This window comes from Alligator mississippiensis, chromosome 4 (assembly GCF_030867095.1).
Source record: "Alligator mississippiensis isolate rAllMis1 chromosome 4, rAllMis1, whole genome shotgun sequence".
In the NCBI taxonomy this organism is placed as follows: domain Eukaryota; kingdom Metazoa; phylum Chordata; order Crocodylia; family Alligatoridae; genus Alligator; species Alligator mississippiensis.
In genome coordinates, this window is record NC_081827.1 from 171,935,065 (window position 1) to 171,960,155 (window position 25,091).

At 41.1% G+C, this 25,091-nt stretch overlaps 1 protein-coding gene across 2 annotated transcripts in view; it reads left to right on the plus strand.

Moving 5' to 3' along the window:
• Nucleotides 1–25,091, plus strand: part of NBEAL1 (neurobeachin like 1) — a 144,931-nt gene that overhangs the window by 48,479 nt on the left and 71,361 nt on the right. The window contains exons 9-18 of one of the 2 annotated variants that reach the window (XM_059727082.1): nt 960–1,266; nt 3,521–3,627; nt 8,089–8,175; nt 9,616–9,699; nt 10,742–10,840; nt 10,962–11,542; nt 19,890–20,022; nt 21,067–21,186; nt 22,266–22,569; nt 24,263–24,348. In XM_059727082.1, coding sequence (XP_059583065.1) covers nt 960–1,266; nt 3,521–3,627; nt 8,089–8,175; nt 9,616–9,699; nt 10,742–10,840; nt 10,962–11,542; nt 19,890–20,022; nt 21,067–21,186; nt 22,266–22,569; nt 24,263–24,348 — 1,908 coding nt within the window. The remainder of the gene's footprint in view (nt 1–959; nt 1,267–3,520; nt 3,628–8,088; nt 8,176–9,615; nt 9,700–10,741; nt 10,841–10,961; nt 11,543–19,889; nt 20,023–21,066; nt 21,187–22,265; nt 22,570–24,262; nt 24,349–25,091) is intronic. The other variant, XM_059727083.1, reaches the window with a different exon arrangement.

The following is a 25,091-nucleotide window of genomic DNA, read 5'->3' on the forward strand; positions in this document are numbered from 1 at the left end:
TAAAAGGTTATCAGATGACATCTAAGAATATCTGTGCGGCACAGTGCGGTGGTACCCTGTCCTACAAAAATTGCGTGGGGTACAAAAATTATGAAACTATAACTAAAATAAGATTCTATTTAATCTTAAAACTCATAATAACCCTATGACTGAAGAATATTAATGTAAAACCAAAGAAAGGGATAGAGAAATGTAGAAGTTGAGATCTGGAGGGAGCATTAATCATGCACATTATATATAGTACAACAATTTCAAAGTAGTTAAGAATGCCAGGAGTGTTTAATTGCTTATCTGATGTGCAGTTGCACATAATACTATTTATTTATGTGTTTATTATATTTATATGTCCCTCTTCCAAACAAAGGTTCAGAGCATCTTGCAGTAAGACAAAATAATTTATTAAAATAAAACTATAACAAAACAAACTCCCCAAAATACTGTGTGCACACAATTCTAAAACGGCATATACAAATATGTCTGTTTTCAGTTACTTGATTTGTATTGTCACTCGCACACATACATTTTAGATTTTTTGAACATTTTGTTCAGCATGTTGTTGATTTTTTTGTTTTGTTTTGTTTAGGTGGTCTTGTATATATGTATCAATAGTCTCAGTGTAAGCCTATTCATTCATTAACAGTTTTTTTTTCATTTTATATACATTATGTACTCATGCTGTATATGGGAAACCCCTATTTTTCCCCATAAATGTTCTTATTGAAGCTAATAGATCTAATCAAGTGATAAGAGGACCAGGATTTGACCTATACATTATGGTGATCAACAGAATCAAAGTTGAATATTGAGGTACTCTAACAGTGATCTTATTAGTACCATTTTTATTAGAGTTCAAAGTACTTAATTCAGGGAATTCAGAAATCAGAGTTGTCATTGTAACTATTTGGAAGGGACTTGATGCTTTTGATTTAAGATACAATTGTTTTTATCCTGTATTTCAGAGAAATGCTCTTCAGGCGATATCTCCTGCCACCATGGAAGTCTTGATGCGTGTTTTGGCAGACTGTGATACCTGGGATGATAGGAACCCTGAGGAAGTGAATAGGAAGGCAGAACTGACTCTTAAGTGCCTGACAGAAGTAGTGCATATCCTTCTGACCAGCAGTTCAGACCAGCGACAAGTGGAGACCAGTAGCATATTGGAGAACTATTTCAAATTACTTAATTCAGACCATTCAGCTTTGCCTAACCCAAGAAGATCTAGACAGTGGGAGAGCAGATTTATAGCACTACAGATCCAAATGCTCAGTGAGTGATACATCCATGTAATTCCTCCAAATCTGCTTAGTTAATTTTTTAAAAAAGAAATAGAACAAGTAGAAATGTAATTGTTATGTGAAACAGAATGTTTCCTTATAATTGAAATTGATTCAGACACATTCCATTTTGCTTTTTCAAGAAAAGATGTGAAAAAAAAATTACGACTTCATTAAAGTTTGGCATGAGGATGTTACAGTGAAGATCTTTTAGGTTCAACAGCCCCAGAATACAAAATAAAGATTAAATGGTTTGCGTGTATGCTAGCCTTTGGTAACAGCTTCCATGCAATAGTATCTTAAAGATACAAGAATAACTGGAGTATTGTGTACTTTATTAAGGTTTTGAAGTTGTTAGTGTTGTAAAAGGAATCATTAGGACAATAGTTTTAAACCATTGATTGTAACCTGTTTGGTTGTGTACCTGCCTCCACTCTGTTAGACGCTCTCACGCCGCCTTCGCCTGAGCAGTTTTTCTAGCTTGCCAGGGACCCATGTGCGGACCCCAGGGTGCACCTCAGCTGTCTTCAGGATAATCCCCTAACTCGCCTGCCACAACTTTGATTGGTTCTTCAGTGGAGGGGTCTCCTGTGAGGTTGCCTCCTGGGCTGTCACACGTCCTGGCAGACGTTTATGGGGCTCCAACCTCCCCTATACCCCAACCCTGTGCCACCCTTTGAGACGGGCCTCTGGATCTTCTTTCTTCCTTTTGGTTGTGGCTATCTATCCCCTGCTGGTATCTTCCCTGGTCTCCATGTTGCTGCTCGATGGTGACCTCTAGATCTCCCGACGTGCATCAACAACGACCTAAACCCAGCACTGTGACTACCAAAGAAGCGTGGGAGAAGAGAATAAAGGAAGGGAGGGGCAACCCCAAAGGAAACGGAACACCCCAGTGAGGGATTAATAACCCTTTTGCCCCTAATGTTCCTAGGTTAGAGCGCCCTGTGAGTCAGGACCCACACTTCCACCCCAGCTGGGGGGTCTCTGTTTTCTCCCCCGAGCTTCACCTCAGATGGGGAACTGCAGCCCCTTGCTGCCCCGAATTGGGGCTCTCCCACTGGTTCTCCCAGTGGTCGCTGCCAGTCTCTCCACTGACTCCTCCAATCCCTGCCGGGCTTCTCTAACACTGGGGTTCCCCACAGCTCTTACTGCAGTCGCTGCTGCTGCTGTTGCCACTGCTGGCCTTCCTACCAGCTCCCCTGCTGGCATCTTTGATCCCCACCAGTCTAATCTGGCTCGGGGATCCTTTGCCGCTCCAGCTGCCTTCACCACCGCTGGTGTATCTGCTGCTGTTGCTGCCGCCGCTGCTGCCAGCCTTCCTGCTGGCTCCCCTGCCAGTGTCTTCGATCCCCACCGGTCTAATCCGGCTCAGGGATCCTTTGCTGCTGCTGTTGCTGCTGCTGCTGCTGCCAGCTGCAGCGGCTAGATGCCCTCTATCCAGTGGTTCCCCGGTGTTCCTCCAGTCTTCAGTGGCCCTCCTGCACTTTCACGGCTTCCTTTCATCTCCGCCGGGCGGCATCTCATCATGACGTCACCCAGCTCCAGCTGTATATGGGCACATTTTACAAACCCCGCGGTCGGTTTCTCGCCTTATGTTTCCTTGCTCCTCCCAGCCCCTGAAACAGGTATGCTGTTTCCTTCTTTTTTTTTTTTCTACGGTCTGGGGTTTGCCTCTGAGCGAGGCTTCCCCCTCTTCCGATCCTGTGCCCCTGGCACAGGTTGGTATTAATTTCTTAAGCTGATGAAGCAGAATGTGAAAATGTAAACTAAAAACATCTATAGCCCCAAGCACTTTAATTTTCTCAGTATTTTGAGAGAAGAATGAGGTGATACACAGCACTGGCAAAATAGGACTGCACTGTAATGTTGAGGAATGATTTGCTAATGAGGAAGCAAATATGAGCATAGGTGTTAAATATGAAAAACATGCTGCTTTATACTTGTAAACGACAGTGATTTTAATCAGAACCCAAAGGCAATCGAAGATGTTTGGTTGCTGAAATGTTTCCAGGTTTAGTAGGTTGTGTGTTCATTTCTGCTAGATTAAAATGTTCTCTAGACCTGTTGGTTTATGCACCAATTCACTTACTTTCATCAAAACATTAATAATATTTGACTGTGGTTTGTAATACAATATATTTTGTGTGCTATGTATTTTTCTTTTTTATCAAATGGATATTTTAAGGAAAGCAAATTAAAAGATTAGTGTACTACTTGTTTGATGTATTTTTTTATTTTTATAGACACCATCACAGCCATGTTAGATTGCACAGACAGGCCTGTTCTGCAGGCAATTTTCCTTAACAGCAATTGCTTTGAGCATCTCATCCGCCTCCTGCAGAACTGCAAGGTAAATTTCTATTAATAAGAATATATTCTTTCTTGTAACAAAGTGCTTCTTATGACAGTGTAGCTACATTAAATACTTTTGTAATTCTTTCTAAATTAGACAAAATTCTACTTAGTATACACATGAACGAAGTCAAGGACTGGGCCTGTTTATTACCATTGTCTTGGAGAATGTTTCAAAAGTTTTGAATAATTAGAATTTTATGAAGTAGACATGCTCCATATCTTCTAAATATATTTAAAGCAGAGACTGCTTAATAGATGTGTGCAGTTTTAGCTTTCTTTACATTTTTAGTTTGGTATCAGAATTGATCTTTCCTACTATGAGTATATTTGTCACTGAGAAGTTGCTTATAACGCTTACCAGATGGAGGGATAAATTCTAATTTTAGGGATACATTTTTTGTGTGGGTGTTTCTTAATTTAAAAAAAAAAAAATTTTTAATCCAGTCTGGTGTTCAGCTGTAAATATTTCAAACTACTTGGTGGCAATTTCAACATAGCTGAACTATATAAATGAACCTAAGCTGTTACAAAATGCTCCCCTTGGATGCTGTCTTCTTTTAGATAGGACATAATGTTCATATTTCCTGTGAATATTTATGCAGTTCCAGTATTAATCCCAGATGGCAATTAATTGTAAACCAGTGCCTGCCACTGAAGTTATTATGCTGTCCTAAGATGGATTTTCCTGCAACAAAAATGGGCATAAACACTAAGAACCTTTTAAGAGTTTTGTATTTTTTTTCTGTTGATATGTCTGTATTGAATGTTTTTAAATAGTTTAATGCCAGCCACAATATGTGAATTATTCTCCAACGTTTCCTCTAGTTTATGATTAGGAAATATTTTAAATACAATGTCCATGTACTAAGTATTGTCTGAGTTAGCTGTGATTTATTTTAATGAGAAGCAAAATCCCAGATGCCTTCAGGAGAACCATACTGGGGTTTTACATAGTATTTGCTTTAACTTCTGGTTGAAAATATTGTGTCATCTTTCCATATTTTTTTCAGCGTCCGTCTAGGAACATACTCATTTCTGTACCTTTCAGTCTTTACTAGGCTTCTGTAAAATAATTATTTCGTTTCTAGCCTGATTCTTAAACTATCAAACTACAGGTGATTAGCTGATTCATGTGGACACTAGCTCGCTTCTAGGGTTGAAGTCGTATTGACTTCAGTGAGAACTGGAGCAGCCACTCTGCTTTAATTTTTTTGTGTGTGTGCTGCACTATACAAAATTGTCACCAGAAGTCCTTCTTGAATCATACCCTGTGGACGTGTCTAAGTGTGCATTACTTTGCAGTAAATGGAAATAGGTCAGCATCTACATGTGCAGGCGTTAAAGAGCGTTAACACTGTGCGTGTGCGTGTGCGTGTGCGTATGCGTGTGTGTGTGTGTGTGTGTGTGTGGTCTAGCTTGGGACTATAGTTAGTCCCAAATCAGTCCACATGCACAGTGTTACTGCGCAGTAAGGTGTCTGCATGTGCGTTACCATGCAGTAATTAATCAGGCATAAATTTGATACTTGCATCATGCAGTTCGGCCTAAGTCATTATAGTTACTGCACGGTACAGGCGCACACGTGTAGATGCGTGCCTGTACTGCACAGTAATTTCAGGTTACTGTGCAGTAAATGTGAACGTGTAGATGAACCCTGTAATTTTCACTACTTTCATGCTGAAGTGGTTCTTATGTATTGACGTTTTATATACAGTACTACTTAGCCTTTTCTAAGACAACGACACTTTTTTTTCTTCTAAATACAGTACAACTCTCTTCAAAGCCATACTGCAAAGATTAAGTCAGTTTGAGGCTGGCAGTTTTTGTGCTGAACACCTTCGGCAGCCAGGCAGAACTTGTTAAACATACTTTTTTCTCATCCGTGGCAATCTGCCAGACTTGTGTATTCACTTGCGTGCCCCTATTGTGGATAATAGAATCAGTACACCAGAATAGTATTTGACACACTAGAATAAATTGTCTCTACTAAGTCTGGACAGTTAGAGGCTTTCATGGAGGAGAGTGAATAAGAGCTGAATCACAATTTACTTCAGTTGGTGTTTTTCCCAGAAGTTAAGTGTTAGGAGGGGCAGTCAGCACATATTACTGATCGTATCTCAAAATTGTCTACAGCTTTTCAAATCCTCTTTATCTTCAATTCACTTAACCTTAACTGAAGCTTTTGTATCTTATGCAGAGCCACTTTCTTTTCATTTTGCTTTGGCTATGCACCCAGATCATTAGCTCTGAATTGATCAGACAGTTTAGGGATTGATCTAATACCTCATTTAATTGAGAATTATAGCTGTTACCTGTAACATTTGGGTAAAAGGAGGTTGTACTTGGATGTTGAGAGGGGTTTATCTATATGTTAACAACATCTTACGTTGCCACTTCATAAATCTAGAACTTTGTTATTGGGTAACCTCCTTAAAAAAGGAATAGGTTTGGGGAAGGGCAGTGATCATTATGCCTTCCTGTATAGCTGCTGAAGAAAACATTTTTAAGTTAATATTCTTCAGGGTGAAAGAATTAAAGGCAGAGAGAGCACTGTTTATGAGAATTTTAATACATGTATAGTTTCTAAATCTCATTTTTTTTCCCCTTCTACAGATCTATTATGGAAAATCACACAATAACAAATTGCAGTCATTTTATTTTTTCACACCTGTCATTTTCTGCTCATGGTTTTATCTCCGATTGCTAATGCTATAACTTCCTAAACATATTATAGTTAGTTATTTTTCAGTGTCACCAGGGGTTTAACTGATTTAATCTTGACAAATGCCTTTCAAAATGATCTGTGTTTTCGAAATGTGTTCTGACACATCTGTCATACAAAGTAGCATATTTGAGTGTGTTCAGTGTTTGTCCTTGAATACAGAGTGAGAGTCTTTACTATGAGCATACTCTCCAGTGGGTGTCTACATGTGCAATTAATTTGAAGCAATAAACTCTGCAGCAGTTTGAGCCAGAGTAAATTGCTCCTGGGCACAAGATCTACACAGCTGTTTCATCACAGTTAATTTCTCCTCTGCAAGATAGTACTGTCCCTGACGGTATTACTTTATAGTGACTCCACCATAAAATAGTACTGTCCCTGATAGTACTGTGTTCAGGCAGTGTTAATTAGTTTACTGTGGCTACTACTGTTGTGCATGTAGATAGTGATGGTGACTAATCTTTTAACTTTGCAGCCAATTAGTCTTCTCCACAGTAAAGCGCACATATAGACATGGCCAGTGAGTACAAAAAAAAGTGATGTTTAAAAATAGTTTCTTTCAACTCTGTTTTCTGTTGAGTGTTTTCTCTGCATTAAGTTGGCACTCCTGTGCTTCCAAATGTCCTTTTTAAGTTTTTGATCAGGAAACCCATGCATTTCTAAGAGTCTCTTGAACATCAAATCTAAAAAAGCAGAAGAGAGCAAAGCTTTTGTTTTGAATGGGGATGTCTCTCTACTTCAGTCATTTGAAGAACATAAATTGCCACACTGAAAAAATGACTGCAACAAGCAAGGGTTAGCACCCTACAGCCTGCAGAAGCTTTAGATCCAGTCTGCAGACCTGCGGTTTTGATGGCATTTGGTGGAGCGGTGAGGCCATCTCTCCATGGTGCCACAGGGACAAACACCAGCTGTGGGAGCTTTCCCTGTGCTGCTGTGGGAGAAGTGCTGGCTGTGGGCAATTTCCCTTTGCCTCTGGAGAGATGAGTGCTGGCAATGGCAGAAGGGTCTTAGTGCCTCTGCCCACTGCTGACCCAGGATGGATCATTCTGGCCTGCAGCTGGAAAAGGTTTCCTACTCCTGGCATAGAGATGATATCTGGGTTATCTCAGGCATCAGTGACTGTCTAGCCATGGTAATGTTGACCTTAGAGCTGCTGTGACTGTAATGAAGACATGCCCTCAGTTAAAGCTCCTGAAAAATTTACCCTTCTCCAGCGTATCTTGAAGATTATATCCCCAGCAAAACATCTGCCATTGTTACCTCAAGATTATGAAATCTATAGCAGTCGGTATCTGTGCTCCTTATGGACAGTAAAACCAGACTAAAATGCTAGGAGGCATCTGTATGCTTCTTTGTCTTTCCCATTATTAAAACTATACAATCTTCCTTCTTTTAAAAAAAAAAGTAAGAGTCTGATAACCTCCTATCCTGCATCTTACTTTCCATTAATTTAAGAGCACTAAGTCAGTAACAAAAGCACTGCTTAATTGTCTTACTAATGACATCTGTTGATCTGTTTCTGAAAAAAAAAAATCTAGTAAGTATTTAACAGTGGTTTGGTGTAACCTTATTACTAGAAGAATTAACAAAAGACTAATATACATGTGGCTCACCCATGTAAGATTTTGCAGGTTGTATATGAAATATAAATTCATGGCAGCCTTCCCAGTTTGGCTGCGGGCAACTATTTAATGCACCTCTTTCCATTATTTTTGTCTCTGTTTCTAACAGCTGTTTTTAAATGCTAACAATAAAGTGGCAGACAAGAGTGAAAAAGACCTTGCCAACAAATTACTGACAGAAATGACTGAGGACCAGGTATCTACACAACTCGCATTTTGCTTCAGTTGAAGTCCAGAGACAGTCCAGTCAGTAATAAAAATGATTCCTGTACTTCACCTTAACCATTCTCCTTACACTGCTGCAGCAAGATGAAATTATGCTGCTGCACAGATGAGTATTTGTTATCACTAACAACTAATCTTTTAACTGTACAGATAGGCTTCAAATTGCAGACATCAAAACACATTTATTCCCTGATGTGCAGTTTTTAATCTGAGGAAGGTGAAGTACATGAATAAAATCCAAATATCAACACTATCAACCTGGTGGTGATTTCACTTTTTTTCTTGTATACTTTTTTTTCTTAGCACTGTGGTGTATTGGGTTCTGGGGCTTTGTTTGTGAATCTCTATGGTTGTATTTAATGTTCTGATTCTTTGCTTGTTTTGTCAAGAACAAATGTGCACAGTACAATGGACAGGCTGAATCTGGGAGGTGGGAAGAGCCTGTTTTGAGTTTTCATTAGCATAATTGAAAACATCAAATGCAGATTCTTATTGTATCGCTTCTTATATCAGCATAAAAGGTTTTACTGAATCAGAGATGCTGCAATGCTAAATGCAAGGAAGGACTGCAGTCTAAAACACCTAGTTCTGATAAATAGCCAGGGCTTTTTTAGAAACTCAGTGTGAGGGTAAACATAAACATTTATTCACCTAATGTTGTCTTCTCATTTTGACTTCTCACTGTCCAAACGTGTCTGATATGTGATACTATTTCAGTGGCTGTCATATGGAGTCTGTTCATTTCACCATTCTGCCAGTCAGGCTTATACATTGACCTACTGGTAGAGTGGTACAATATTTTCTGTTCATAAAGCAAGATGAAAAAAGTCTCAAGATTCAGAAATATTCACAGAAAAAAAATAAAAGGGAATGAATTTGTACCTCAGTTGGTCTGGAAGAAGTGTATTGACCACCAGGTGATATGATAGTTGATGAAATCAGTAGACTGTACTATTTTAACTAATCACTTCTGTGCGTTGCTCTGATGTGCAGGAATCTGCACTAAAAAGAAAATCTGTTAACCCCAAGCTGGTTAAAGGACTGATTGCAGAACTTGAGTGTTCTGCGATGCACATATGCTAAAAGGATTTGTTTAATTTCTTTTCCTCCCTCCCTTTTGAGGTTGTCCATTACAGCATGAGGAAAGCTTGTAAGTTTGTCTGTTAGACTGTTGAACTGTAATGTGTGTGAATGCTTCTCCTCTCCTGAAGTATGTCGCTAGTTGTCTGTCATTATATATCCTCTCTTGTAGGTTGGGCTGTCATGAAATCCGTGTTGATGGGATGATGATTTTGAAGCATGTTTAATTAATTTAACTCTTGTTTTCATCCTGACTGAGGTGCACAGGGTATCCAGCAAAGCAGAATTATAGTTAATGTTTGTTTTTAATATTTGTTTCTTGTGCTGTCAGGTGTTTCAGGGGCAGCTAGACTGCTTGGCAGTTTCTACCATTCAAGCCCTTACAGCAGTAATGCACAAATCTCCGGCTGCTAAGGTATGTATACACATACACTGATCTGTTTATGATAGCTCTCATCTCATTTCTTGTTCCATTTTTTAAATGTAAGATCTTATAAGAATTGTTTTATCATCAGCATTCCTGGACACCTATATTGTCTCATTTATAGGATTTGGTAGAGGAAGAATAAGTGGTCAGGGCATGCTTTGTGGTGACAATCCTGGGTGCGATATGGATACATTGTAGACAAGTATTTAGATCCTACAACATTTTTTTGGAAAAATTTTCAGCACACTCTTACACACGTGCTCTTTTCTATATGCACATCACCTAAAACCCTGCATCTGCTAAAACATTTATTCATTTAATTTTTTGAGCATTAGTACAGAAAGCAATCAAAGCAATGCGGAAATAGCGTATTCATTTAGCAGGATTTATTTGCTGTTCATTGACTGATAGAGATTTGTATCTGTTTAAGTTTCATAGTTTTTGAGAGTTGTTTTTCAGTGTAAAAGTAACCAATTTTAAGAATATTTTAAAAATATTTTTCTATTGCACATTTTTCAAATGTTGTTCTTTCAGAAAAATATTTCATTCAGATTTGTCACTGAGTACTTCACATGCTGAACCTGTACTTGTTTTGTTTTTTTCTGCTTATGTGCTAGTTCGCCTTGAAAAAAAATGTGTTTTGTAATAAATTTGAAAGGACATGGAAATATATGAAAATGGTTATGTTGTTATATTTTTGTATTGTAATGATTAACACTTATATTAAAACTGGAGTTTTTTTATGGTGTAGTGTTAAGTAAAATGCAGCCTTGCTTTTTAGGATATACTTCTGTTGTAATTTGCCTGCTAGAACGAAAACTTTCATGAAGTTGTTTTCTTGAAGCCACTTATAGAAAAAACAAATTATATTGATTTCTCTAGGCATTGGATCAAGATCTGTGGTATTTTTATAAAGGGTATCCTAACACCTGAATTACTTTGCCTCTAGTGTTTTTATTAGATTAAATCTCATTAAGGCAGACAAGCCATTTGTGCCTTCTTTTCTAATGAAACTTTTTTTAATCTTCAGGAGGTCTTTAAAGAACGGATTGGTTATGCACATTTATATGAGGTACTCAAATCTCTGGGTCAGCCCTCACGGGAGTTGCTGGAAGAACTTATGAATATGGTAAGATGAGCTTATTTTGAACGTTAACCAGAATGGTTATGTCTCTTGGATAGTTTTTTGTAGCATTATTTTATTTCAGTAGAACAGTAGCTCACCTTTTGAGTTCTCTGCTCTTTCCTAGGCTGTTGAAGGTGACCACATGTCTGTTGGACTGTTGGGCATTAGTAATGTCCAGCCCTTACTGCTGCTAATCCAGTGGCTTCCAGAACTAGAGTCACATGACCTGCAGATCTTCATCTCAAATTGGTTGAGGCGAATCTGCTGTATTAACAGGCAGAGCCGTGCAACATGTGTCAATGCAAACATGGTCACCCGCATCATTGAGACGTTAAACTTCCACTCTGCCCTCCATTGCACTCTTGCTGAGAACATGATTGCCCTTCTAGGGTCTTTGGGGAGTCAGTCAATGAGCTCTGAAGAACTGCTTCAACTAATACAACTCCTGAGGACTGATGAACCAAAAGAGCCTCACCCTTATGTCATCCCTGTGATGCGTGCAATTCTGGCAATGGCTCGGAAGCAGGGCCTGGACAGTGCCTTGCAATATTTTGACTTATCCCATAGCATGGCAGGAATTGCTGTGCCACCTATTCATAAATGGCCAGGCTCTGCCTTTTCTTTCAATGTTTGGCTATGTCTCGATCAGGACCAAGCAATTCCTGGCCTCAGCAGCAAGGGTGGCAAGAGGAAGCAACTGTACAGGTATGCTTGCTATGATTACTTTGTGTGGTAGAACAGTTCTGGGTAATGTACTCCCTGTCACATACTTGGTACTAATGTTCACATTTATATAGCACATTTTGTACCAAAATACTTTTTGTTTGAGTTTGTAAATGGCAATTGTTATGTTGTCCCAGGGCCTTCATAATAAATTATTCCATCCACAAGTATGGGAAAGTGCTGCCAGACTGGCAGGCACAGATTGTCTTGAAAACACAAAGTAAAACTCAACATGTATTGGAATGAGCTGATTTAACAGAAAGTAACTGTAAGATTTACACATGCTGATTCATTATATTTGCATATGTCACAGTGGTAGCTTTATCCATCCACTCTCAGAGTTTAGTTTGCTACAGGAATGCAGACTTACAGGACAGGAACACCCAATTCTATAACTGTATTCAGGTTAAATCAGAAGGCTAAAATACTGCCTCCCACAAGGATTGCAGGATGGCTTTTTCTGTTTGAAAACAGGAGGGAAATGGACCACATATTGGGCATGTAAACATATATTAACATGTTTCCATAGTGTCTAACAGGTCATAAAATGCAGCTAGTTCTAGTGAAAACTGCAGCTGGAATTGCAGAGGATAATGTCTAAATTTGTACTTGGCCAGGACACCAGAGTTAACCCTCTTCTTTTGTGAATTATATCAGGAAATAATACCTTCCTTTTTAATGACCAGAGAGTTCAGGCTTTGATTTTATTTTTTTTTAAATCTGAAATGCTGGGTTTCCAGTAGCACAGCACCAGATAACATTATGTTGGGTTATGAGCACAGCATTACTCGGTGAACAGTGCCATCTGCTGAACTCCCAGCACCATTTCTTGTATATTTAAATCCAGACCCCTTCAGTTTTTGAAATCTGACGAGATTACAACATAAGATTGAAGAGCTGCATTTGGATTTGGGTTTGATAATGCTAGAGTAGTAGTATTGGTCATTAAATTGAATTCACAATAAATTGTGTCTTCTAATAAGTTGGTGGAGTTAGTATATTGTATATGATACCATATGTCTGCTCACTGGTTAAGGATTGTTGTTGGAGATCTTGGGTTAAGATAGCAGGGTGTCAAGAGATGTATGAGTAAAATTACAATTGTTACTAAACTGAGAAATATTTTTAAGCTTACAACTGAGTTAAAGCATGACAAGACTGGCCTTACTGCTATCCTCATGCTTTGTGGTCTCTAAATATGTTGTAGCTTTCATTTCATAGGAGGATTATGCAATGGTAAAATGCAATATGATCATGGACAAAATGTCTCTGCTCCATAATAATAGCTACATTTCCTCAGGTGCAAGTCTGACAGTATTTCTTAGCATGTCTTGAAGACTACATTAGAGTTTTTACATAAGAAAAGCTAACAAGCCTTCCTATTATAGATAAAGCTTATTTTGGTATAAAAATACATTGCTGATATAGCTTATGCTTATGTAGGTTTGGCAAGCGAAATAAACTATACTCACAAAAGTACTTGTTTGCCAGTTTAGGGCATGCCCTAGGGCTTTTGTGTGTATCAAAAATGTGCATCAAAAAACCCATCCAGAGTCCAAACTCTACACCAGTAGTTCTCACCCCTTTTACAGTCAGAGCCCCCCTCAAACCCTTTTTGAATTTGGCAGTATCCCCAGTTGAGAACCACTGTTGTACTGCCTCTGCTTACTGCAGTGGTTCTCAAGCAGGGTGATATCATATACTCCTGCCTATATATTAGGGTTATCTGATAAACCTTAAGCCAGCAGGCGTAGAGGCATAACTAATGAGTTGTGTGCCTAAGCAAAATTCCGCTGTACCCTGTGGGGCTGCTGGGTGGATGAGGAAGGAGGGTAGTCTTACTTTAATAGCCTTGGATGTGCCTGCACTTGACTCCTCCAGCCTGGCCTGGCTCCTCTTGCCAAACACTGCTGTAGCTGGAGCACGTGCTCTTCCTACAGCCCTTCATAGTCCAACCCTATGTGCTCCTCCCAATGAAGGGGTATGGAACAATCATAGGAAAGTAGAGCTGAAAAGGACATTACAAGGTCATCTAGTCCAGCCCTCCACTCCAGGCAGGATTATCCCTCACTAAACCATCCACAGTTTCCCTAGGTAGTCCTGTTCTAAGACTTGATCATCTTCATGGTCAGAAAGTTCTTCCTAATCCCCAACCTAAATTTCTTCTCTGGCAGCTTGAGGCCATTGCTCCTATTCTTGTCTGTTATGGTCACAGAGAGAAAAGCCTGTTGCTGCCCTCTCTGTTATTGCCCTTCCTGTACTTGAAGACTATTATCAAGTCCCCCCTCAGTCTTTTCTTCTCCAGACTAAATAACCCTAGTTCTTTTAGCCTTTTCTCTAAGTCTTGCTTCCCAAGGCCCTATTCATTTTTGTGGTTCTGCACTGGACTCTTTCCAGTGTGTCCACATCCTTCTTGAAATGTGGGACCTGAAACTGGACACACAACTCCAGGTGAAGTTTCACCAATGCTGCATAGAGCAGAAGAATCATTTCCCTTGATTTGCAAGTGACACTCCTGTTGATACAATCCAGCATGCTGTTGGCTTCTTTTGTAATAAGAACACTGTTGCCTTTTATATTCAGGTTGTAGTCCACTGTAACCCCCAGGTCCTTCACTGCAGTACTGCAGCCTAGCCAGTCATTCCACAGTCTGTATTTGTGTATGCAATTATTCTGTCCCCAGTGTAGGACTTTGCAGTTGTCCTTGTTGAATCTTATCGGATTGATTGTGGACCGTTTTTCCAGTCCACCCAGATCATTCTGACCGAGGTCCTTGCCTTGCCATCCAGAGTGTCTGCCACTGTACCCAACTTGGTGCCATCTACAGATCTGCTAAGTTCCCACTCAGTCCTATCATCCAAATCATCAGTGAAGATGTTGAACAATCTGGACCCAGGACAGACCCTTGTGGAACCCCCTTGATACCTCTTTCCAACTAGGCATTGAGCCATTGCTGACTACTAGTTGGGTATGATGATCTAACCAGTTATGGACTTCATCATACAGTACCTTCATTTAAATCACCTTTCCTTAGCTTGTTACTGAGAACGTTATGGGAGACAGTGTCAAAAGCCTTGTTACCTTATTGTAGAAGAAAACTAGGTTGGTTAATATGACTTGCTTTTGGTGAATCAGTGCTGGCTTTTTCTGATCACCTTCTCTAGATGCTTGATATAGTAAGTTCCTTAAGGACATGCTCTGTCACAGGCCAGCTGGGCACTGTGAGTATATCAACTTAGTTGCGGGTTGACTGTGTGCTGCGACTGTATCAGCCACTGGGCTGTTTAAAACAACAAATAAACAGACATAGGTTGGCAACATATTGATAGTCCATCAATGCCAGGTGTGCACTAAGTGATTCCAGCAAAGTTAGGCATCCCCAATCGATGCTGTTGGAAGGGTTACCAGGGAATATCCCTTGATCAGGATCCAATCCTCATTCACACCGGGAGTTCAGATCCCGGCTTGGAAAAGCAATTACCATTCTGTTCCCTCCTTCCTGCTGGTTACCTGACACGTGATTTTTTTGTACCTAATTTTATGCTAATCTGTTGGCTTTAGAGTCGCTCACAATCTTGCCCTATAGCTGTTACCCTGTGAGATTGAAAGGTGTTAAAAATTATCATAAAAGGTTACTACCCAAACTTGGGTTTATCCAATATGCAAATTACAATGCAGCATCTTCAGGTTTGAAATGAACATTACTCTGCCTAAATCCAACCCCTTTAGATTTCTCTGACTATGCTTTCTTGAGATGTGCTTTCCTGGAATGTGCTGGGTATACCAGGCAGTTGAATCCAGTTTTTATCATCAAGGCTGAACTCTGAGCAAAAACAGTTAGGTCAGCTAATCTTACAGCTATAGCTTCGCCTTTGAGGTTCAGTCAGGAGTCCACAAACAGTTAGTTTTATCATTTTGGTTAAACTTATGACAGGCAAGTTACATTTGAAGGTTACAACCTTACAAGCTTTATATTAGACAAAAATTCCAAATGCCTCCAAGAAACACATATTTATTGCTTATTCATTTCTTTGGTTCTGGCCGTCACACTGCTCCATGATTTTTTCCATGTATTGAGGTCAGGTTGACGCATTTAATTCCCCAAATCCTCCTTCTTCCCTTTCTTAAAGATGAGCATTTTACCCTTTTCCATTCATCTTGGATTTCACCCAAACTCTACCAGTTCTTAAAGAGGATAGGTTGTGTTTCTGAAATTACTCAGCCAGTTCCTTTAGTACCCTAGGGTACCTCCCATTCAGACTCCTGCCTTGCAGCCTGGGTAACCAGGTCAGCTGTGTAAAGCTCAGTCAGGTTCCAGCTGTGTAGCCCTTTAACTGGGTCATTCTCACTTAACAACTAATCAAGGACTGCCAGGCCTTTCCCTCTGGTTGGTTCTAGGACTGCTTTTAAGGAATTCCTCCAGAACCAGAGCCTTGCTTCACAACTTACTGGTCTACAGTCCCTGTGCAGCTCTTGTCCCAGCTCCTGTCCCTTCCTGGTTCTAGCCTTGGATTTCCCTGCAGATCTGTTTCCTGGCTCTTGAACTTGGTTTGGCTCTGTTCTTGGACCTCATCCTGTGGATTGCCTCTCGGGGTGCCTATACATGTGCAGTGAGGCTGCTGTGACATGCTGCAATTATAGTGTGTCAGAGCAGGCTCAATTAATCGAGTTTGCAGGAGCATGGTAATTACCACGCTCCAGCAGACTTTAGTATCTTATGTATCAGCGTCTCTCTGCTTCAAAGTGGTGGCAGGGGTGCTTTATGAGGTTTATGAGGTTTAGTTAAAGTGCCGCCCCCCGACCCCCCCCCCCACCTTTTTTCATTGCAGGGATGCTGATACACGAGACGCTCACTCTGGGCGCTTTAATTAGAGTGGCTCTCAGAGATGCTCTAATTAAAGCATTTCTCCCCCCCCCCCCCCCCCCCCCCCCCCCCCAATCCCAGCGAACATGTATAAATGCTCTCAGATTTGGTAACTGGGCCTCTGATCCCTGGATCCTGACCCTGGCTTGATATTTGGTGCCTGAGTCATGGCTTTTGACCTCCAACCTGTAATCCCCAGTCCCACCTCCAGCTCTGGCCATGAGGCCAGGTGGACTGTGACACTGCCAACTTGAAAACATCTAGCTTCTTTAAGTAATAATCCCTAATGTGTTCTACTACTCCAAGTTTCATAGATGTTAGGGTTGGAAGGGACCTCAATAGATCATCAAGTCCGACCCCCTGCATAAGCAGGAAAGAGTGCTGGGTCTAGATGACCCCAGCTAGATACTCGTCTAACCTCCTCTTGAAGACCCCCAGGGTAGGGGAGAGCACCACCTCCCTTGGGAGCCCGTTCCAGACCTTGGCCACTCGAACTGTGAAGAAGTTCTTCCTAATGTCCAGTCTAAATCTGCTCTCTGCTAGCTTGTGGCCATTGTTTCTTGTAACCCCCAGGGGCGCCTTGGTGAATAAATCCTCACCAATTCCCTTCTGTGCCCCCGTGATGAACTTATAGGCAGCCACAAGGTTGCCTCTCAACCTTCTCTTGCGGAGGCTGAAAAGGTCCAGTTTCTCTAGTCTTTCCTCGTAGGGCTTGGTCTGCAGGCCCTTGACCATACGAGTTGCCCTTCTCTGTACCCTCTCCAGGTTATCCGCATCCTTCCTGAAGTGTGGCGCCCAGAATTGCACGCAGTACTCCCAACTGCGGTCTGACCAATGCCCTGTAGAGGGGAAGTATCACCTCCCTGGACCTATTCGTCATGCATCTGCTGATGCACGATAAAGTGCCATTGGCTTTTCTGATGGCTTCGTCACACTGCCGACTCACGTTCATCTTGGAGTCCACTAGGACTCCAAGATCCCTTTCCACCTCTGTGCCACCCAGCAGGTCATTCCCTAGGCTGTAGGTGTGCTGGACATTTTTCCTCCCTAGGTGCAGCACTTTGCATTTCTCCTTGTTGAACTGCATCCTGTTGTTTTCTGCCCACTTGTGCAACCTATCCAGGTCTGCCTGCAGCTGTTCCCTGCCCTCCGGCATGTCCACTTCTCCCCATAGCTTTGTGTCATCTGCAAACTTGGACAGAGTACATTTGACTCCCTCGTCCAAGTCGCTGATGAAGACATTAAAGAGTATCGGTCCAAGGACCGAACCCTGCGGGACCCCACTGCCCACACCCTTCCAGGTTGAGACTGACCCATCTACCACGACTCTTTGGGTGCGACCCTCTAGCCAATTCACCACCCACCGGACTGTGCAGTCATCCACATCACAGCCTCTTAGCTTGTTCACCAGTATGGGGTGGGATACCGTATCGAAGGCCTTCCTGAAGTCTAAGTATACGACATCCACCCCTCCTCCTGTGTCCAGGCGTTTCGTAACCTGGTCATAGAAAGAGACTAGGTTGGTCAGGCACGATCTGCCCGCCACAAACCCATGCTGGTTTCCCCTCAGCATAATTTGCCCTGCCAGGCTCTCACAAATGTGAGCCTTGATAATTTTTTCAAAGACTTTACCAAGGATAGAGGTGAGACTGACTGGCCTATAGTTGCCCGGGTCCTCCTTCCTCCCCTTTTTGAAAATGGGGACCACGTTAGCCCTTTTCCAGTCTTCTGGGACTTGGCCCGTGCGCCATGAGCATTCGAATATTCCCGCCAGTGGCTCTGCAATGATGTCGGCCAGTGCCTTCAGCACCCTCGGATGGAGCCCATCCGGGCCTGCCGATTTAAAGGCATCCAGTTCTTCCAAATGACTCTGCACCACCTCAGGATCTACGTATGGAAGTCCGGTGCCTTGCTGCTGCCTCTCTACAACCCCAGTGAGAGACTTGTCGTGCCCCTCACTTAGGAACACTGAGGCAAAGAACTCGTTGAGGAGTTCAGCCTTGTCCCCCCTATCTGTCACCAGTTGTTTCTGCCCATTTAGCAGCGGTCCTATTCCTCCCTGGGCCTTCCTTTTACTCCCAATATATCTAAAAAAAAATTTCTTGTTGTCTTTTACTTGGGTTGCCATCCTCAGCTCCATGGTAGCTTTGGCCCGCCTAACTGCCTCCCTACAAGCACGAGCAGAGGAGGTATATTCATCTTTAGTGATCTTGCCCTGTTTCCACTTTTTATGTGCTCCCCTTTTGGCCCTTAGGCTGCCCTGGATTTCTCTGGTCAGCCATGGAGGCCTCCTGGCCCCTTTCCCTCTTTTGCCTCGCTCGGGGATCGTCTTGCTTTGTGCCCGAAGGATCATTTCCTTTAGGCGCAGCCACCCTTCTTGGGCTCCCATCCCATCAAAACTCCTACTCTGCAGTGCTTCCTTGACTAATCGCCTGAGTGCATTGAGATCAGCTTTCCTAAAGTCTAGCACTTTCACCCTACTAGTTACCTTACCCACTCGCCGTCTTATGTTGAATTCTATTATAAGGTGATCACTGTCTCCCAAAGGTGATCACTGTCTTCCAAGTTGTTTGTCTCCTTCCCTGTCTTTGCTACCAAGTGCACTTGTCATCTGGTTTTTGTCCCTGTTTGTGAAGTCTGAAGTAAAAAAGACATGAAATACTTCAGCTTTCTCTGTATCCTCTGTAACTAGATTGCCTTCTGTCTTCCATAAGGAACCTATGATTTTTTAGTCTTCCTCTTACTTTTGATGTGTGATTCACCCTGTTCCCAGACACACAGCCTGATTGCACCTCTGAGACACATTCCCAGGGTGCTCTCGCACTTTCAGGGGCACTCTTCAGCTCCAGACTCTTCCCTGCCATCTGCTGCTTGACTACTGAGACCCAACTGATATGCACCAGTTCTTCTACTCCCCCCAGCTTGGTGTCATCTGTAGACTTGCTGAGGGTGCATTCCATAACCTCTTCCAGATCATTGATGAAGATATTGGACAAAACATGTCTAAAGACATTTTTAAATTTGCATAAAATGGGACAGGTTGCAGGCTTGTGTTTTCTTTATTACAGTGGCATGTCTTGCAAAAACTAGGGTATGTTGTACTTTGTATTGAAACCAGCTGAAACTCTGAGAATCAAACTAGAGCACTGCATGCTGAGACCCTGGGTCCACCATCATATAAAAGAGGGGGATGGTTACCAGCTTTTTTGAGAGATTTTGTGGAACGCTTTTGACTTGCACACCAGGACCTGTTTAGTATTCCTTGTACCTATGCTATTTACTTTTCTTTGTTAGTTTTAATGAAATGGGCCCATTGAAAGTCCTTTGGTTAAATAGTCCATTAGTGGTGATAAATGGTTTCAGGTGTGCCAATTTTTTGCAAGTTTTGTTCTGAATTATAGCACAGCTAGATTGTTTTCCAAATTTTATTGTGCTGTATTTCATTTTTTTTCCTTCATTCTGTAGCTTTTTTACAGGAAGTGGAATGGGGTTTGAGGCCTTTATTACCTACTCTGGAGTGCTGGTGGTTGCTGTTTGCACAAAGCGAGAATATGCAACAGTGATGCTACCAGACCATTGTTTTTGTGACTCTCTCTGGGTAAGACCTGCTTTGTAAGCCCACTTGGTTTAGGACAGAATAACTTCAGTTTGTAAAGATAAAACTGGTAGCTTTTGCAAGTGGTTTAATCTTTATATTGCATAAGGACAAATTCGAATTCTAAGAATAGGGCACAGTCCATGTAAGTAGTCTGTGCTTATTTAGGTCTTAGAGATGTGTTATTTGTATATTTATGCCAAAAACTTTTTCTAGTTTGTGTTAGACTGTTTAGAGCCTCTTTGTGTACATCTGTGTGTCTGTCCTTTTTAACGTTAAATCTCACGGAATATTAATGTCATGAAGGATCCTTGGATGCGTTAATTAGATAGGGTCTGTAATGTTTACTATGTGTATTATCTATGGTATGGTCATGCTAATGTCATGCTAGTGCTCTAGATATTTAAGTTCTCCAAGAGTAATTCTTACATGTGACACAAGTGTCCCTTTGACTTCATTTTTTAAAGAAGGATATACACAAATGAGTGGATCTTTGGGATGGGTTTTGGAAGCTGGGATGCATTTTGGGCTCTTGTTATGTCTATACACTGTAAATGAGTTCCAAGTCAAAGACTTAGAAAATGCAAATGTGTTACTATGTTGCCATTCTTCTTCCTTCCTATATATGAGGAATCTCTTATTATGAAAAGTCAGCTCTCTTTTTATGTAAATTTAAGGAAATCCTTGAATGAAATAAAATCTTCCTAATTCTGACAGAAAGAACCTTTAAAATGTTGCCCAACTAAACAAAATATTGGCAAATTATCAGGAGACTAGAGAAAGCCTTAGCAAGTCTTTTTGCGGGGTGGGAGGGAGAGTGGGGGAATCTTTTTATTTTTTTTTAATGCATGCATTTTTGTGTTACTTTTTTTTAAGAAGCATTTGATTTGGTTATTTAGTCTAGTCTACCAATTATGCTATAAAAGTTTATTTACTGCAATGATTTTTTTCACTCATTTCATAGTGAGAGTGAGTAGTTATATAGAATTATTTCATTGCTTTTTAGTAATGTCCTAATTAATTCTTGTTGTTATATTGCTAAACTAGCACAATATAACTATTGTTCATGTGCCTGGAAAAAGGCCCTTTGGTCAAAGCCTTGTCTACATTTATGTCAATGGACAGCAGAAGGTATCTGCCCCACTCAGATTTCCTGCAATGAATGAAGTAAGTCAGCCCTTCTCATCATATCTATTGATTTCTAAAATTATCTCCTTTAAAAATGTTAAATAAAACTGAGAACTAAAAGGAAAATGGCTCGTCGGTGATTTAAAAAAACTATGGTAGAAACCAATTAGCAGTTACTGCAGTTTAAAAACATTTAGGTTAGTGTAGCTCATCCCCAGCATGTCTCTTGTTCAGCATTGGATCATCTCAAATACAGCAGCTTAGAAAGTAAATAAATGTTGACCAAGAATTCTTTACTGATCTCTGTTCAGCAGCCTATGTAAAAGAATTTTACTCCAGGTTATATTTTTTTTTCCTACTGCAATCAACTGAGCATTATCACAGTTAGCATCAATGGTCTGTCTTTTTGGCAGTCTTGCAACAGATGATGTTCTGATGACGCACAACAGAAAAATAGTTCCTACAGTTAGAGGTGGTTCTCTTTTGTACTTTAGAGAGGCACTCAAAGTGAGAGTAATGTTGTATAGGCTGTTATCTGTGCTGTCCTTGGTTAGTGGATATGTTTACAGGAGACAACAGTTTATGGTGGTGTTAATCTGATCATTTCTACAGGAATGAATCAAATTCACTTGAAAAAGTACCAGTCAACAAAATGTCAACATGATTTATAAAAACAAATGATACAGAAAAATAAAATATGTGGATGTTCTCTGTCAATGTAGTCGCTCCTCTTTGTGGAACGAGTCAGTGTTAAACCTGGGCTACAATATTATGAAGTTAAATCAATACTCTCTTTTAAAGGAAAGAAGTTAGACAAGTTGGAAGGCCATTTTGTGCCTGAAGGTTATCTAACATCTATCCCAACTCTGTAGTTAATCCCATAAATTATATTACCAAACAAATCCTGTTGCTTATATTTGCCTGGACCATCATGGCTACAGTGGCACTACATTTTTTTAGTCAGACAGGTCTGACTAATATTAACATTTAATATTTCTTGGATTTAGTTAAACTTAATTCCATTTTATCTAATTGATTTTTGTGAAAGTCTCAAGGATAGTTGATATTTTTCTGTAGCATTATTTAATATTATTTTTTCCTTACACTTGGGTTTCCAGCCATTTACTTCTTGTTGCATTGGTTCAGCTGGTCAGAGGACAACTACTCCACCTCCATCTCAAATACCAGACCCACCTTTCTCCTCTCCTATTCTGCCTCATCGAACATCACTAGGTGGGATTCTTTCCCCAGCAAGCTGGGGTGGGCTACTTACAAAACCAGAGTTGATCACCAAGATGATCTCAGCAGGAACCCAGGATAGTGAATGGGGATGTCCAACATCTCTGGAGGGCCAGCTTGGGTCAGTTATCATCTTCCATGAAGCACTCCAACCCTCTCAGGTGAAAGCATTATATTTAGCAGGTAAGTGGTCATTGTGTTGATAGCATCACTGAGCTCCAGTTATGGGTTGGGACTCCATTGTACTATACACTGTTCAAATGTATAAAAAAAGATGGGGATGATTTTAAAGAATATATCATGTTAGTAAGAACGTTCAGCTATAATAACTATGTTAGCTGGTAGATACGTCCTTAAAAATGAACAAGTTTAAAATTGATTTCTTCATGCATATTTGAAAAGAGACATTGTATCTTAAAATAAATTTGCTACATTTACACAGATTTCTCTGTTACCTATCAGATTTACAAAACTGCAAAAAGACCAGATTACTTTTTTTATTTGCCAGCCTCTCTAGCTAGGTCAAAATTATAAATACAGGTATTGACTAGTTTTGGTTCTCATTTCATTTGGTGAAATCTTTAATATCGCCATTGAATCCAGTGGAGTTTGGATTTCAACCATTTAAACTAAAAGAATTTGGCCCATTAGGTAAAATAGTTTAAAATGTTCTGATTGGTAACCCAAGAAAAAAGTGTCGTAAAAAATATTACTTAACTGTTAAATTACACGACTTAAGTAAAGACCAAAATTAAGCTAGTCTCTATCCACTTTCAGCCTGATTGTGGATGTTTAAAATTATATCTTCACAGGACTGTAATTATTAGCTCAGTTTCTAAATCCCTCAGATTTTTAGCTGTAAGTTAAAAAAAAGTATATAAATGCCAACCATGAGTCTTCTCAAATTACTTCCCAACATATTGGCTTGTAAGTGAAACTATTCAATTTTCTTGCCCTCTTTAAGTCAGTTAAAAGGTAGTTATTCATCTTTGAAGATTCATCTTTAGGAACTATATTAGCAATTAAAGAAGGAGTTTTTTCTCCATAACATTTTTGATAATGTATTTCAAGCATGTCTTAAAAACTGAGGAGGGGTGAGGGGCTTTGCCTATATGACCATTAGGGGTGTGTGAAACGGGCCCTATTTAATTCAGATTTGGCCCAAATCAGCAACAGTGATTTGATTCATTGATTCGGATAAGTCCTGGATTCGATTCGGCCAAATCTGAAGATTCAATGCTGATTCAGAGAATTAGCAATTCGGACATAGACACAGCTTTAAATGTTTTTTTTCTACGTACCTCAAGGTACTAGCGCAGCTTGTGATTGCTATGCTAGAGCAGATGGAACATCCCACAGGAGTGCGAGGGGGTGCTCCACGTGTTTGGCAGCTAACCCGGAAGTTCACATCCATGTCTGCCAGGGAGTGTGCAAGGGGGGCCCTCTGTGCCCCCTGGGCTCGGTGATCAGCGACAGGGGGATCCTGAGTGTTCTCTGAGACCCAGGAGGCACCAGTCACTGAGCCGGGGAGGTTTGGGGGGGGCTCCCAGAGTACTCCCTGGGGGACGCAGAAGTGGACCAAAAGTGCTTCTGGTCCATTTCTGGGTCTTTACCAAGCATGCTGAATCTCTCTGAATCGATTTGGAGGATTACGATTCAGTTCGGACAGATTAAAGGGTCCTCTGATTCAATTCTGATTTGGAGATTTGGCCACCAAATTTGGCTGAATCTCCACTGAATCGAATTGGGGACCAAAGCTTTGCACAGCCCTACCAGGTATATGGTTCAAGGTGTCCTGGATCTTTAGCAGAGTGTAATGTATATATTTTATATCACTAATATTAAGATCTAGTATGTTCTTTAAAATATTTTACAGGTCCAAACTGCTTGACTCCATGGAAATCCCAAGAGTCTGAAGTAGCAGATCTGCTCAGTAAAGTGCTCCTTCACTATATACCCAAGGTAGAAATGAACACATGATTTCTTTTTAAGAACACATTCTAGACAGTAGTTCCAAAAGTAGGCATACCTTAAGAACATATGAAGTACCTTGCTAGGTTAGACTGGTCCATCTATCCAAGAATACTTTCTCTGACAGTGGCAGAAGTGGATGTGTTAGAGGAAGAGCGTTAAACCAAGTACACTATCTAAAGCAGGGCTGTCCAACTTCTGGGCATCTGGGGGTCCCCTCTCCCCCACTGGTCCCATTTGCCAGGCAGGCTCTCCAGCAGCCCCTTTTCACCACGCGACATGCACAGCTTACTCACCTACTGTGTGGCACATGCAACTAGGGAGGAATGGTGCGGTTGTGTGGCTGAGAGGGAGGATGGCTGTGCATGTGTCATGTACATCTGGAAGAGGAAGGGAGTTGGGCTACACAGCACCACTCCCTGCCCACCCCCTTTCCCTAGCTACACGCACCAGCCACCTGCAGCGTGGGCAATCCAGTTTCCTACTTTGCCATGCATATAGCTTTGGGCACTCCAGCTCCCTCCCAGCCACCACAGAAGGAGCAACTGGGTAGAGGGTGGGTGGTAGCCAGGCAGGAGCCCACAGGCTGCATTCTTACCCTTCAGGGACCGTATATGGCCTGAAGGCTACCAGTTGGACAGCCCTGGTCTAGAGTGATCTAGAGTGATTTGTCCCATAGTGCTTTTCCTGGCATTCACCATCATTAGTTTAGAGGTATCAAAGAATACATCTCT